The 15,593-nt window shown below is 43.6% G+C and overlaps 1 protein-coding gene across 2 annotated transcripts in view; it reads right to left on the reverse strand.

Annotated features, from left to right (window-relative positions):
• Positions 1–15,593, reverse strand: part of ascc3 (activating signal cointegrator 1 complex subunit 3) — a 246,923-nt gene that overhangs the window by 138,569 nt on the left and 92,761 nt on the right. For both annotated transcript variants that reach the window (XM_079276288.1, XM_079276289.1), the window contains exon 10: positions 11,391–11,531. In XM_079276288.1, the coding sequence (XP_079132414.1) occupies positions 11,391–11,531 (141 nt within the window). The remainder of the gene's footprint in view (positions 1–11,390; positions 11,532–15,593) is intronic.

Here is a 15,593-nt window from a genome sequence, read left to right on the forward strand (position 1 = left end):
ATGTGACTCCACTTTACAGAGAAACAGGACGCAGGAGAGCGTCTGGCTGTGAGGCAGCTCCTTCTTGGATGTCATTAACTGATATTTCCTCTCTGGACAGGAAGAGGACCTGGAAGTCCCAGGATGCCACCCACCTGCAAACTGGCATCCACATGGCACCATCCCTCCAAACCCTTTCTGTTTCCATGGAAACTATCGCAGCCATGAAGAGAGGAGGATGTGGGAGGAAGAGGTAGGCGGGAGGAAGATGGAGTAGGGACGTTAGAGAAAGACATTTACTAGATTGCGATATGTGAACAACTAACGGCAAAACTGTAATGAAAACCTTCTCAAACCTTCTGTGTGTGGGGGGGGGGGGGGGCTCCTGAGAATACAGCTAGCTATGACCTAAACACGAGACGACATGTAAATACTACGACAACTGCTCTTTTCTTCGGTTCGGTGGTTGGTGTTTGGCATTATGAGAAGATGGGGAAAATGAGGTCACAATAGACTGGTAGAGAGGTACATAGGCCCATGGTGACCTGTTTAAATGAAGCGATGCACATTAACCCATGTATTAGGATGCTTAGCTCTAATGCTGAACAGCTGAGTTTCAACTCAAACATAACCTTTAAACATGACGCATCCTTCCAATAGCAAGAATGAACACATTTTCATCATTTGTAAGAGCTTGCCTGTATTTAAAATAAAGGATACAACTCGAAGTTCTTGTGCTACCCTGGTTCCAGGTCTCTGAACCCCCCCACACATCTCTGATGTTTTTACTCAAAGTGGTTTAGTGATACGTTTCCTACAACCGAGCCAATCAGAGCTCTGTAGGTGGGATTAAGAGCGTTACCTTCCTGCGCCACAGCCAGAAAGGCCCCAGAGAAATGAATAAGCATGGATGAGATCAGCAGCTGATCAGGTTGTTGTAAATAGTCTTACAGAAATAACTCACACAATTGTATTCACACATATACACATATAGCGCCAAATCATAACAGAAGTTATCTCCGGTAACTTCATACACAGCAGGTCTGGGCCGTACTCTTTGTGATATTTACAGAGACCCAACCAGCAACTGCCAGCATGAGCACTGGGCGACAGCAGCAAGGAAAAGCTCCCTTTCAGCAGGCAGAAAGCTGGAGTAGAAGCGGGCTCTGCCGTCTGCCGGCGCAGCCGTCTGCCGCACACAGCGCCTGAATCAACATTTCTCTCTAATCAATATGACAAATGTTAAATGACTTGTTCCTAACATTCACTACCTCTCTAAGGATCTCCAGGTGAAGGGATCTCCACGCAGACGGGTGGTATTGGTAACCCCCTTATGGGTTATCCCGCTTCATATTCATACTTTTAACGTGATATCATAATTAATGGGGTTTGTTAGCAGCAACAACATCGCGGTAGAGGTGGGCGATATGGTAACACCCTCATATCACTCTGTCTTCAGGCAGGATCACTGCCCACAAGACGATCTTGAAAATGACTGACCGGTACAACCGAACTGATAGCAAAGCCCTGCTACATTACAATAAAGGACTTTCTCATATTTAAAACTTTTAAGTTTCTGTAAATAATTATCAGTTACTTTTCACGGTTCACATGAAGCACTCTCCACAGGCATAAATGAGAGGCAGCACAAAGTACGTATTTAAAAAGAAAATATGTTACGATTACAGCCGGTTGGCCCGTACTCTTGTTATTTCCCTCTTCCATAACAGTGAAGAACACCAGGAGCTGAGGTTTCATTCAAACTAAATTATGATGTGATGGCGTACCAAAAACAATCAGAGCACACACGACCAAATTACTTCCAAAGTTACCAAATCACTGGTTGGCCACAAGCAATGAAGAATTTCAAAGGCAATTATTTAAGTGAGAGCAGTGCTCACTCCAAATGAAACATCACATCACTTCCAGAAAACTTCATGGAGAGCAATGAGGATCACCTCCCTGGATCTTCTCTGGGTAGCTCAACTAAAAACTTGTGCTGGCCAACGATTACTATTTTGAATCGCCATTAATTGCATGATATTTTTGCGATTAATCTCATTGTTATGCGCAAAGTTCAGCAGCAGGAAGTGACGCCACACAAATGCAGCTGTTCACCGCTCGCTGCCCGGTTCTTCCATTATCTGCCCGATAATAATGCGTTAACTTGCCCAGCACTACTAAAAACACAACAACTCTGAATCCATGAACACGTTAGCATGTTGTTCACTACCGAGCCTGTTAGTAAATGGTGAATGGACTGTAGGTATTTCTCTGTTCTAGTCTTCCGACCACTCAAAGCTCTTAACACTACATGTCATCATTCACACCCATTCATACACTGATGACAGGGCTACCATGCAAGGTGCCACCTGCCCATCAGGACTATCTGATATAACATAATAATAGCATTCACACACCGTTGGCACAGCCTGAGGGAGCAATCGGGGGTTAATAAGTGTTTTGCCCAAGGACACTGACATTGACTAGTGGAGCCGGGGATCGAACCACCGACCCTGTGATTGAAGGACGATCTGCTCTACACATTACCCGTCTCTCCTCTGCTCCATATGTGGTGATGTTTGGGGGAGTGTGGCTGCTCCAAGTACAGATAGGCAGTTTATGCACTTGGGGAGATATTTATATAGCAGCAACGCTACAGCGCTGTATGCCGTAGAACTACAGCGCTGTATGCCGTAGAACTACAGCGCTGTAGTTCTACGGCATACATGCCGTAGAACTACAACACTGTATGCGGTAGAACTACAACTGACTGTATGCCGTAGAACTACAACTGGCTGTATGCCGTAGAACTACAGCGCTGTAGTTCTACGACATACATCCCGTAGTTCTACGGCATACATGCCGTAGTTCTACGGCATACATGCCGTAGAACTACAACACTGTATGCTGTAGAACTACAACGTTGGATGCTGTAGAACTACAACACTGGATGCTGTAGAACTACAACTGTCTGTAGAACTACAACTGGCTGTATGCCGTAGAACTGCAGCTCTTGTGCCGTAGAACTGCAGCGCTGTATGCCGTAGAACTACAGCGCTGTATGCCGTAGAACTACAACTGGCTTGACCTTGACCTTGATGAGAGAGTGCAGTCGCTTTGCTGCTTGCTCTTGCCTCTGCTTGACTCTGCTTGCATTTTCTTGCTTCAATTTGCCAGATATATCACATATATCTTGCCAGATATATCACATATATCACTCTTCAACGTTTGAGTGAAGACAAATCCAGAAAGTCGTCGAGCTATTTGGATTGTTAGCTCATGCTAACTAGCAGCTAAGCTAAAGCTAAGTAGCAGCAAGATGCCTCCCTTCTCCATGGATGACTACTACAAACTCCTACAGAAGATTGCCGTATTGGAAACAAAAGTCCACCGACTAGAAGTAAACGTGGCGGTAAATGGACTGTGTGGGAATGATACCACTCTACCATGGACTCAAAACATTGGACAAATGCAAGCTAAGACACAGCTAACTAGCACAACCAGGCCTACCAAGAAACAGGAGGAGAGAGCAGATAATGAATCTTCAAATGGTAGTCCTCCCTGGAACTCTCTCGGTGCAAAGCCGAAGAGAAAATATGTGGGAGGACGACTAACAGGCAGAGTCCAGCGCCCTGAGATTTGTGATGCGACTGACTGGCCTGCACTAGCACACAGGCAGAACTCCTCCTCAACCCCTGCACCCAGACGGACAAAGCCAAGGACAGCTGAGAAAAGTAAAACCTGCAAAACACCTCCACAACAACCAAGCCTACAACTTCAAAACAGATTTGCTCCATTGTCGCAGGATCCTAAATCTCCATCTGATGACCTGGATAAGCAGCTATCTCCTCAAAGCAGGGTAAGAACTGAGAGTAAATGTGAGAGTAAAAGGCCGCAGGCAAAGCTAGTGACTGGGCCTGAGACTCTGATTGTTGGTGACTATGCTGTAAAAGATGTCAGAAAACTGTGCAGCAAGAATACCAAAATACTCTGCTTTCCGAAAGATATGGTCTCTGACATGAGAGACAAAATCCTGGACATCGTAGCTGACTATCCCACAGCGAAAAACATCATCGTGCATACAGGAAGCTGTGATATTGTGAAACAACAGTCTGAAGTTCTGAAGCGAGACTTTATTGATCTGTTAAACACAGTCAGCTCTGTCAAGGCTGAGGTGTTCATCAGTGGCCCTCTTCCACCAGTCAGAGGAGGAGATGAAGGATTCAGCAGGCTGTTTGCACTGAACAGATGGCTGTCAACTGCATGTACTGACCATTCAGTACATTTTATCAACAATTTCTACCTTCTCTGGGAGCGCAGACATCTTTTTACAGTGCATGGAGTTTGCCTGAACAAGTCAGGGGCAAAACTGTTTACCTCAAACCTGTTTTTCTCCCTGCGTCACCCGTCTGTCCCTACTGCCAAGGACAAGACACCTCACAACTTCAGTTTCATGAGTGAAACAAGAGCGCATAAGAAAGGAGGTGGAGTTGCAGTTTTATTTAATGATTCTCTTCAATGCAAGCAGATGTCCTTTGGTCATTTTAGTTCTTTTGAATATGTGGCTCTGAATTCCACTCAAGCTTTATTCCTAAACATTTACAGACCGCCTAAATACTGTGCAACCTTCTTTGATGAGTTTACTGAACTGCTGTCTGTAATCTGTATTGATTTTAATATCCATGTTGATAATCCCCAGGACAGAGAGTCTATAGAACTATGTGGTGTCCTTGATAACTATGATCTGACTCAGCATGTGACAAGACCCACCCACAACAGGGGGTACACTCTGGACCAAATCATCACCAAAGGTGTAAACATTTCCAAGGTTGCTGTGACTGATGTTGCACTCTCTGATCATTTCTGTGTTTTCTTTGAGAGTGCAATCTCCTTGCACACAAATATCCAAACCAAGGTTGTGACAAAGCGTTGCATCTCTGAAAACACCAGTGAACTATTTATTCAGAAGTTCTCCTCCACACCAGCCCTCTCTTGCCTCTCAGTCAATGAGCTTGTAGATGGCTTCAATTTTAAAGTTAAAAATATTGTTGATGCCATTGCACCCACTAAAGTGAAGGTTGTCTCGGGTAAGCAAAGATCTCCTTGGAGAAATGCTACGTTGGTCAAAATAGAGAAACGAGAGTGTCGGAAAGCTGAGCGCAGGTTGCGAAAAACTAATCTCCAGGTTCACTGTGACATCTATAAAGAGAGACTTCGCAATTATAATTTGGAACTTAGAAATGCAAGGCAGGCCTCCTTCTCTGACATCATAACCAAAAACAAGAACAATACACGCACCTTATTTGCTACCGTCGACAGGCTAACAAACCCTCCAGTGTCATTAGCTGCTGAACTCCAATCCACTTGGGCATGCAATCAATTTGCCTCCTTTTTACTGACAAAATTCAGAAAATTAGACAAGCAGTCAGTGCCTCCACACCAACCACAGGATATGTGTTGTCCCGATCTCTGAATAACATCCATTCAAATATCATGACACAATTTCATTCAATCGACCGTAGAAGCCTAGAAGACATTGTACAACATCTGAAGTCATCCTCCTGCTGCTTGGATATTCTACCAACACACTTTTTCAAAAATATTTCAAACTGCATGACCACTGATCTTTTACAAATTGTAAACACATCCCTTCTCTCAGGTGTCTTCCCACAAGCCATAAAAACTGCAGTTATTAAACCACTCCTAAAGAAGGCTAGTTTAGACTCCGCAACGATGAAAGATTATAGGCCAATATCAAACCTCCCATTTTAAAGTAAAATAATTGAAAAAGCATTTTTTCAACAGCTGACCAACTTCTTGGCCGTAAATAACTGCTTTGATGTTTTCCAGTCAGGCTTTCGACAGCACCACAGCACTGAAACTGCTCTTGTTAAGGTTTTCAACGACATCCACTTAAACATAGACAATGGCAGAAGTTCAGTCTTAGTGTTACTGGATCTCAGTGCTGCATTCGACACGGTCAACCATGCCATACTCCTAGAAAGACTAAACATCTGGGTGGGACTCTCTGGCACAGCACTTAACTGGTTTGAATCCTACTTGAAGGACCGAGAATACTTTGTGTCTGTAGCTGATTACACATCAGAGCTGACTAAAATGACATGTGGTGTTCCCCAAGGTTCAATACTGGGGCCTCTTCTGTTCAACATCTACATGCTTCCACTAGCTCAGATTATGGAAAACAACAAAGTGTGTTGTCATAATTATGCAGCCGACACACAAATCTACATAACTATGTCACCAGGGGACTATAATCCCATACAAGGGCTGGGTAACTGCATTGAACAAATCAACAACTGGATGTGCCAGAATTTTCTTCAATTAAACAAAGATAAAACAGAAGTAATTGTTTTTGGTACCAAGGACGAACAATTGAAAATCACCGCTCAGCTTCAGTCACTGATGTTAAAACCCACAAACCAAGCCAGAAATCTAGGTGTAGTTATGGATTCAGACCTCAACCTGAACAGCCATATCAAGACAATTACAAAATCAGCCTACTATCACCTGAAGAATATATCAAGGATTAGAGGACTTATGTCTCAACAGGATTTGGAAAAACTTGTCCACGCATTTATCTTCAGCAGACTGGACTACTGTAACGGTGTGTTTACAGGTCTCTGTAAAAAGTCAGTCAGAAAGCTGCAGCTGATTCAGAACGCTGCAGCTCGAGTCCTCACTAAGACCAGGAGGGTGGATCACATCACTCCAGTTCTGAGGTCTTTGCACTGGCTTCCTGTCCAACAAAGAATTTACTTTAAAATCCTGCTGTTGCTTTACAAAGCACTGAATGGTTTAGGGCCAAAATACATCTCTGATCTGCTGCTACCTTATGAACCATCCCGACCCCTCAGGTCATCTGGGACCGGTCTACTTTCTGTTCCCAGAGTCAGAACTAAACATGGAGAAGCAGCGTTCAGTTTTTCTGCTCCACATATCTGGAACAAAGTCCCAGAAAGCTACAGGTCTGCTGAGACCCTCAGCTCCTAACATGTTGATATGTAGCTGAGCTTGACTTGTAAATCACATGTAACTTATAAAGGATATCTCAAAGTCTGCTAATAAGTATCAAGACATTGCTGTTAGGACATGCTAAAGACATGTTAGAAGTCAAACAGTGTTCCCGTTACATCATTTGTCACAAAAGACCCACAAGAATATTTTTTCATTGTCAAAGGTTCCACACACACAGATTATATATGTTGGTCACACGTCTGTAACAGCCACATCTTAGGGATCCTTATCAAAAATGTATGAATGAATGAATATCTCAGCAATTAAACTTCCATATATGCATGATTGTATGTAATGCGACACTAACATGGCCTCAGTTAGGGCCCAAGCACCGACAAGGACCTATTGAAAGTGTGAGGATTATTCTTCTGGGGGCTTTGTCAGACTCAAGAACTCACCAAAGACGGCATGCATATCAGGACTGGTGAAAAAGTTGATATTTTAGGAGTCTCGCATTTGGGTTTGAAAGAAATGGGTCTATGGCGCCCCCTAGACTTCATTCTAAGTTTGAAAGGCCACGCCCCTCGCCCCCCATGACCAATTGATGTGAAATTCAACACAAACCGTCTGCTCTATAAAAATGACCAGGTGACCTTTAAGCTCCGCCTACTTAGATTTTCCGCCATTTTCTATTTTGTGGAAAACATTTTTGCAAACGGTCCGGTCGCGCCCAAATGTTCTGTGTATCATTATTGGATCATCATGGATTATCAAAAGCTTGTTGATATCGCATTGTGTAAGTTACATACCTGCAAACTCATAAGAGGTGAAAAAGGTGACAAGCCCCAAACCCTGTCGGGGGGGGGGGGGTGCATGCTGCCCCGGGAGAACTTGATTTTAAATATGAGCTTTAAAATGTAGCTTTCTGCTGTACTCTGAGACGCGCCACCTACTGGCAAAAGGAAATTACCAGTTTTATACTTTCATGTACTGCTCCTAGCCAGTTGACCAGATCAGTCTCAGATGTGGTATAGGAAGACTTAGACATTGATGATGATAATTTCCAGCGTCACACATTCAGGGCGTGTTGTCCGATGCTCAGACATTTGCAGCCGCGTCCCGCCAGTACCCTCGACGTGCACAGAGGGCGAGGGCCTGTTCATCGCTGCTTGCAGCTTTAATTATATCTGTGTTTGTGATGCAGGTGATATTTGTCATGTGAGACACAAACTGGTTGTCTGCACACATGAAAACACGTGCCTCTTCCGTATATGTGAAGCGTAAGGTTTTGTTTTCTCTGTGTACATACAGATCTATTGCTGCAGTAATGAATAAATACAGTGAAACAATAAGAGATCAGCTTATATACATATCGAAACACTGAATATTGTACTGCATTGTTCATGTCGAATCAACTTTTCATCCACATCTTTTCCTTATGGTAGAAAAAAACTGTCAGGCTTTTATTCTACATCTTCCTTTTAAGCCGGTAAGACCCTCCATTGAGTCATTTCTCTTCCCAGAACAACATGGTGTTCTGGGAACAACATGGTGTTCTGGGAACAACATGGTGTTCTGGGAACAACATGGTGAACAACATGGTGTTCTGGGAAGGTTGAGAGCCTGTTTCTGCCTCTCATCCATGGGATTTTCTCGTCTGAATTCCAGTTGATGTGTGTGTATGGGGATCTAATTCAGCCTATCATCGGTCGATTTCAGTCAATGAGCCCGCCTTCCACGCGTCAGAGTCTCAGGAAGGCGGGCGTGGAAGCCGGGTGTTGATTGACAGAAGTTTCAGTGAGTAAAGATGCAAGAAGTGCCGCGCATCCCTGAGCGTAAAATTCTATTCTCCAAAAGTCTGACCACCCACCCCCGGGTCCAGCAAGTTAGATTGACCCCCCTTCTACAGGAAACAGATGAGAAACAGACAGGATGTTGTTGCCAACAGTGATTCTAGCTTTCAACCGGATAATTATCGCCGTTATTTTTGTGATTCTTCATAAAGGTAAGCAGATACCAAAGATTTTTTCCGGTGAAGGGAACTGTTGTGTTGCCGTTGTTCACTCACAGCTTTGTAGTGGTTTCACGGAGAGAAAAACCGAAGGCATTTATGGGTTCTGCGTCGAATGCTAATGCTAGGCTATGTATTGATTAGCTCTGTAGCCGTTAGCATGGTGTTTCAACATCGAAGCGCAATAAATAAAACGCAGATTTCTGGCCAGGAATACGTGGTTTTATGCCACATGTTCTAGATCACATGTGTGAAACTCAAGGCCCGCGGGCCGAATTCGCGGTTTCCCAACAATTGAAAAAGGTCGACAAATCATCCCAAAATGTCCACGAAGAGAAAAATTGATGCAGAGGGAAGAAAATGTAATGAAAGATGGGAAAGTGAATACATGTTTGTGCTTCAAGGAGAAACACGGGTCTGTCTTCTGTGTTATGAGGCGTGTCGGTGATGAAGGATACAATTCACGTCGGCATTTTGACACCAAACACGGAGCTAAATTTAGCCTCCAAGAAAAACATCAAATTGTCCAAGAATTAAAAGGCAGACTGCAATCACAGCAGAATATATTTACAAAAGCTACAATATTTGTACACTTGAATAAACAATAATCAAATGCAGAGAGAGTTATTTACCAATATGTTCGGGAGAAGTTAGTTATACAGTCTTACATTTACAACCGGCCCTTTGAGGGCGACCGTGATGCTGATGTGGCCCAGAGTGAAAATGAGTTTGACACCCCTGATCTAGATGCTTATATTAGTAGTGTGTAAAAAGTGACTGATATGATAGTGTTGCCCATACGTTGCTGTTTAATCCGGTATATAAAATGTACACATGAACAATATTCCCTGTCGATATGGGCCTTTTTTGGACGATATTTGCTACCCCCCCTAAGCCCGAGAGCCCCCAAATTTGGGGGCGTCGTGTGCAAGAGGCACGGTGGAGATGTGGTCCCTCTTTTATAATTCCTTTATCTGGCCTTTGAATTATTTAGGAATTGATTTAAGACCTCATAGAGTACACAGGGAAGATATCTGTGAAAACCGAAGGATTATGTGACAGAATGAGCTAAAGTGTAATGTTAGAAACATTATCAGACACCTCGACATATATAATGGAGGCTTGGGGGAAAGTTCGTCAGTATGAATTCATACAGAGGCTCTATTTGACTGCTGAGCTCCACATGACGGGCTTGTTGAACCGTTTATGTTGGAAATGTCGGACAGAGAAAGGAACATCCGTACATGCGATTTGGGAGGGTCAACTTATCTATTCATTTTGGGAAAACATACTAGGATACGCAGGGAAGTGGTTAGGTTCGACTGTGCCAATTCGGGGACCAAACATAATTGTCCAATTTATTAAAATATGACTTTGCAGTGATGAAGGTCTGATGGAAAGGACTTGTAGTCTGGCTTTCATTGTGAATGTGACAATGTGCTCGTTGTGTCCATGAGGAATGAGTTGCTGTTGTTGATCATGGTGTAAGTCCAGATGAGTTGGCTGGACACCTGTAGATGTTTGCAGGTAACCAGGTTCGGACACTAAAATTATTCAGATCCGGCCAATCTGACCAGACCCCAAACACAGGGTGTCGAGCTTCCTGCTGGCTTCTCTTCCGGATCCAGCAGAGTGGGAATCTGATTCGCTGTCCAGCAGGACTTTGCGTCTCCTTTGGTCAAGAAACAGGGATCCAGCTCCCTCAAATCCATATCACCAGTCATACTTTAGCATATTCAAAAGGGGGGATATCGGTCTCAGAGGACATTACAACTGACCGCAAACTTCTGTTTCACCACAACTACCGCGCATGGCTCAATGTCCAGATCCTTTTTGCTGTGACTCCTCACCAGGTGCTCACGAGACCTACCTGTGTGAATGCTGTGCTTGAGCTTTGCTCTTGTGTGTTGGTGTAGTTAATTCTCTTTCCAGGTTTATTTGGAGACACTCGATGTCCTCACGGATTCTTCATTTAAGTTCTCAATCTAACTATACCTTTGTCATCCTGGCTATCCTGAGTGTAATTGTACTGCAAAGTGTAGCAATTGCACATTGTATGATTTGTGATATTGGGCTACATAAATCAAGGAGCAGCAGAGTGTTTATAGCAGCCACTTTTATCATTGCTTCTCTATTTGAAAGCAACTGTAAATCCACAGCTCCGCAGCTGATAACTATTAAAAAAGACATATGGTTGAGTTACACTTGTGACAAGTAATTGGCAGAATTGTGACAGATGCATTTTGGAGAATACTTGATGGAATTTCTCCAATGTCTCCAATGTCTCCAATGTCACAGTCCAATCCACTTGGGGGTGCTAGAGAACATGTGTGTGCAGCAGAGGGAACCCTTGGTTTGAACTATGTTTAAGAGACATGCTAGAACTCAGAGAGTGTGTGTGAGTGTGAGTGTGTGCGCGTACCTGTGTGCGTAGGATCTCTCCTTTGGTTAGCTGCATGTCTCCAGTGAGTTCTTTAACAGTGATGCCCAGTGGCTCCAATCGCTTACTGAAGTACTTAGTCATCTCAGCTGCCAAGGCCTTCATAGGAGCCACATATATGATCTACAGGGAGAAGGACACAGACACATACTGTAGGACAGGGAACAGATAGGAGGGGGGGGGGGGGGCAGGACTGGAAGGACACCATGGTGATAAATGAGCAAACAGAGGTGGGACCATTTGTTCCTTGGCAACCAGCACAAACCACAATTTATTGAGAAAAATGATTGGTCAATTTTATAGTGATGTATGAAAAGTGGCTGTGGTCACTAGCTGGAACTGTGCAGCGCTGTGTGTGTGTGTGTGTGTGTGTGTGTGTGTGTGTGTGTGTGTGTGTGTGTGTGTGTGTGTGTGTGTGTGTGTGTAGGCCTTCATGAAAGAGGCCAGGGCCTTTTGGATGTCTGAATTATTTATCGAAGCGTGTGTAATGCTGCGTTCACACCGGTCGCGTTGATTTTTTGACGCACTGCAAAAAAGCGCCCAACGCACTGCACAATCGCGTCCAACGCGCCGCCGGTCGTGTTCACACCAAACGCCGCAAAATCTCGTAGCGCCGGAGAGGGGGCGTGGTTTATCGTCCTGGAAGCCGTTCACCTGGCAGCCATTTCTTTCCGCTGTCAACCGTGAAAGGAATAAGGACGTGTTTGTACGTGTTTTGTACGTGTTGTGGAAGTCCCTCAAACATCGGAATGCCAAACGCCGTCATGTCTGGTTCATAATATTGTTCAGAGGAGCTCCGTGGATTGTATCGAGCTGTATTCACTGTCTAGCAAGCCACCGGTCGCTGTTTACTACAGCTGTAGGAACACAACATAAACTGATTTGGCTGTGATTCAACGGCAATAAACCGACAAAAAGGGACTCCGAAATAACTACGTAATGATGCCGATTTGTACTTGTCTTCTCCGACAAAAAGGGACTCCGAAATAACTACGTAATGATACCGATTTGTAGGTTACTTGTCTTCTCAATGGAGCTCTGATGGATCGGTGCTAGGCTATGCTAACATCGTAGCAGCTCCACCAGCACTCAATAACGTCACGTAGACGTAAATACGGCAGCGTCTATTCATTGTTTGTACCGTATGGTTTACACACACACACACACATGTATACACATAGTTTGGTCCGGTCTCTATTGATATGAGGTATCGTAGAGCTCTGGGTGAACACAGACTGCTACAGGATTTATTTCCTGATTCAACAACGGCAGAAAGCCAGTGATGACAGGGGGAGCAACTCAACGCTGATAGGCTATCGCGCCACAGCGTCACGCGATTATGTCGCTGAAGTTGAAAAATTTCAACTCGCGCGTTGGCGATTTTGCGGCGTCCAACGCGTCCACTGCACTGCAATAACGCGTCCAACGCGCCATCGCAAAATCGCGGCGCGCCAGTCTCATCGCGTCTGTGCATAGACTTTGTATGTAATCTCGACGCGCGTCAAAAAATCAACGCGACCGGTGTGAACGCAGCATTAGAATTTGACACGATGGCTTTATGAAGGCGTACTAATATATTTAGACTAACCTGCCAATAGCTGACTTTTTCTGCATATATTGAAGATTATATTTACCAATTCTTGCTGTACTTAACTTTGTCCCCTTTCATCAATTATTTTTCCGGATCAAGTATTCAAGATAAACTTGTGAAAGAACATTCATTGTGAAAAGTGTCTCTGTAATAAGTGGATGAAAGACAAACAGACAAACAGTGAGGCAGGAGGACTGTCATGGAGACGCTGTAGGCCGGGCTCTCTTCATCATGGGTTGGCCTTTAACGCGAGTGCTTTCAGATGCACTACCTTCTTTCCCTGCACATTACACTGCACACTTTAGATCACTTCAGCATTTGCTTTGACAGCTGAACAGCTCTACATTATGACCCTGTTGCACGATCACAGGTCTAATGGTGAGTTAAACACCGATTGGTTGTTCTCAATGTAACACTATCAGAGATCAGAGACTAGAAAGCATTAACGGTGTCCTGATCACATGCTTTACTGAATATTGGAGGATAACGATCATCAGCAAAACTTTATTTACACTGTGATGGTTAACGCTGAACTGTGTCATAGATAGTGGTCACGTGGGGGGATCCGTACCGACCACAGATCGACAGTTACACCACTAGCTGGAACAGTTTCTATTATTTCAGGGACATATTTTTTCCGCTGCTGCTTTATTTTAGCTTTACTTACTGCTTTAAGGTGGGTTGGACAAAGGCAATGTCATGTGTTTTGTTTGCACTAAAACATAACATGTGAGGATGTTCAATGAAATGTGATAAAACCACACCCACACAGTCCTGGTGGGGATCAGCTCAGTTCTTCAGTTTTAAACTCCTAATAAATAAAAGCTACTGTAAGGATGTGATCTTCTGAACTTGAGAGTTGCTTATGTAGGGAAGTACACAGTACCTTTAAAAGCACTTCATCTGAGCCTTTATGAATAAATATTATACAACACAATGTTCCTCTGATATGTTTAGGTGTTGTTGTGTGGTGTTTTATAAAACATCTGTGGAGAGGAGTGGAGGTGTCGGCGTATTGTAGAAGTTCAGATAAAGCTCTCACTGAACGTGTGTGGTGCTCCTCTATGGAGCCAAATCCAGGTCAATAGTTTTCATCATTTGAAAAATAAATGAGAACCTGAAAGTTCAAGTTATGGTCCTGAACATTGAAAAATACAGCAATGTATTCAAAATAAAATAAGTGAATAAAAAGTTGTTTGGATTTGAATATAATTTTGATTCAGTTCTGGAATTTTTTTGAATACATTCAACATACATTTGTTTTTCATTTTTCACTTTCATTTGTATTTTGATATTTGAGTTCTTATATCCCACCTCACCCGGCGCGCTGGCCCTCACTTTCATTGCGCCACGGGGTTTGCTTCAACCTCTGTCGGCAACCAACGCTGCAGACCCATGACGTCTTTCACTTGAGCCGATCCCCGCCCTGGTGACGCGGTTGGGGCGCACTGAGCTCAGTTTCCCCCCACTGCATTCACGTGAATATGGTGTATAGAAAATGTTGAATCATAATTCTCGCGGTGCCTATGTTACCTGAAGGCAACGTGGTTGAGGACGGTCCTCAGCCTTCTTTGTTATGCTGTCACTCATGATGACACGCCCCTCTCAGTTGATGCCACGCCCCCCACGCCAGATCAGGGACAAAAGTCTGAACTGAAAAAAACCAATTTGACAAAAAACGATTTGAAACTGAACATCTAAACTCTGAAACTGAAAAATATAAGAACTCAAATATCAAAATATATATGAAAGTGAAAAATGAAAAAAATATATATTCAAAACAATTCCAGAACTGAATCAAAATGATATTCAACCCAGACTTTTCATTCACTTATTTTTTTAATTTTGAATACATTGCTGTATTTCTCAATGTTCAAGACCATAACTTCAACTTTCAGGTTCAGTTTCTTTTCAAATGAAGAAAACTATTGAGCTGGATTTGGCTCCATACTCCTGCACAGTCTCCTTCAAATAGACACAAAACTTCAGGTCTCGTTCATAACTCGGTGCTGACCGGCATGTTGTCATGTCATTTATTCAAACTAGGGATGAGTACCGAGAAGCAGTCTTAAATTGGTGCAGGATCCTGATTGGCCAGAACTGCAACACCGACAAACTCCTTCAGCAGTCGTCATTTGAGCTTCATTCATTTGTTGAGCGTTTGGTGTTCTCAGTTTGCCTGAAGATAAAACGAACTAGTTTCTTACTGATGATGATTCATCCTATAGCGTCGCATGACTACGTCAACACGTGAGCCTCCATCTGGAGGAGAAGGCTGGTCGGTTTACATGGAACACAGTAAATAGCTCATCAGTTAACAGTATGCCATGATCTCTTTGAAGAAAGAAAAGAAAGAGAAAGAAGGGCACATTGAGGATTGGTGTGCCTCGATAGAGTCACAGAGTATCGATAGGTATTGATGGAAATAAGCAGTAACTAAAGCCATACAATCCTAAGGAAACCCATCACCAGCACAATATCTTTGACCGCCCGGGTACCGGTCACAAACAGTAAGATGTAATTGTGGAGGTATGTAGGCTATCTGGCCTGCTCGCAGCTCTTCCTGGGCTGGTTAAAGTCTCTATGATGCTGTT

The sequence above is a fragment of the Melanostigma gelatinosum genome (genome assembly GCF_949748355.1).
Source record: "Melanostigma gelatinosum genome assembly, chromosome: 9".
Taxonomy (NCBI): Eukaryota; Metazoa; Chordata; class Actinopteri; order Perciformes; family Zoarcidae; genus Melanostigma; species Melanostigma gelatinosum.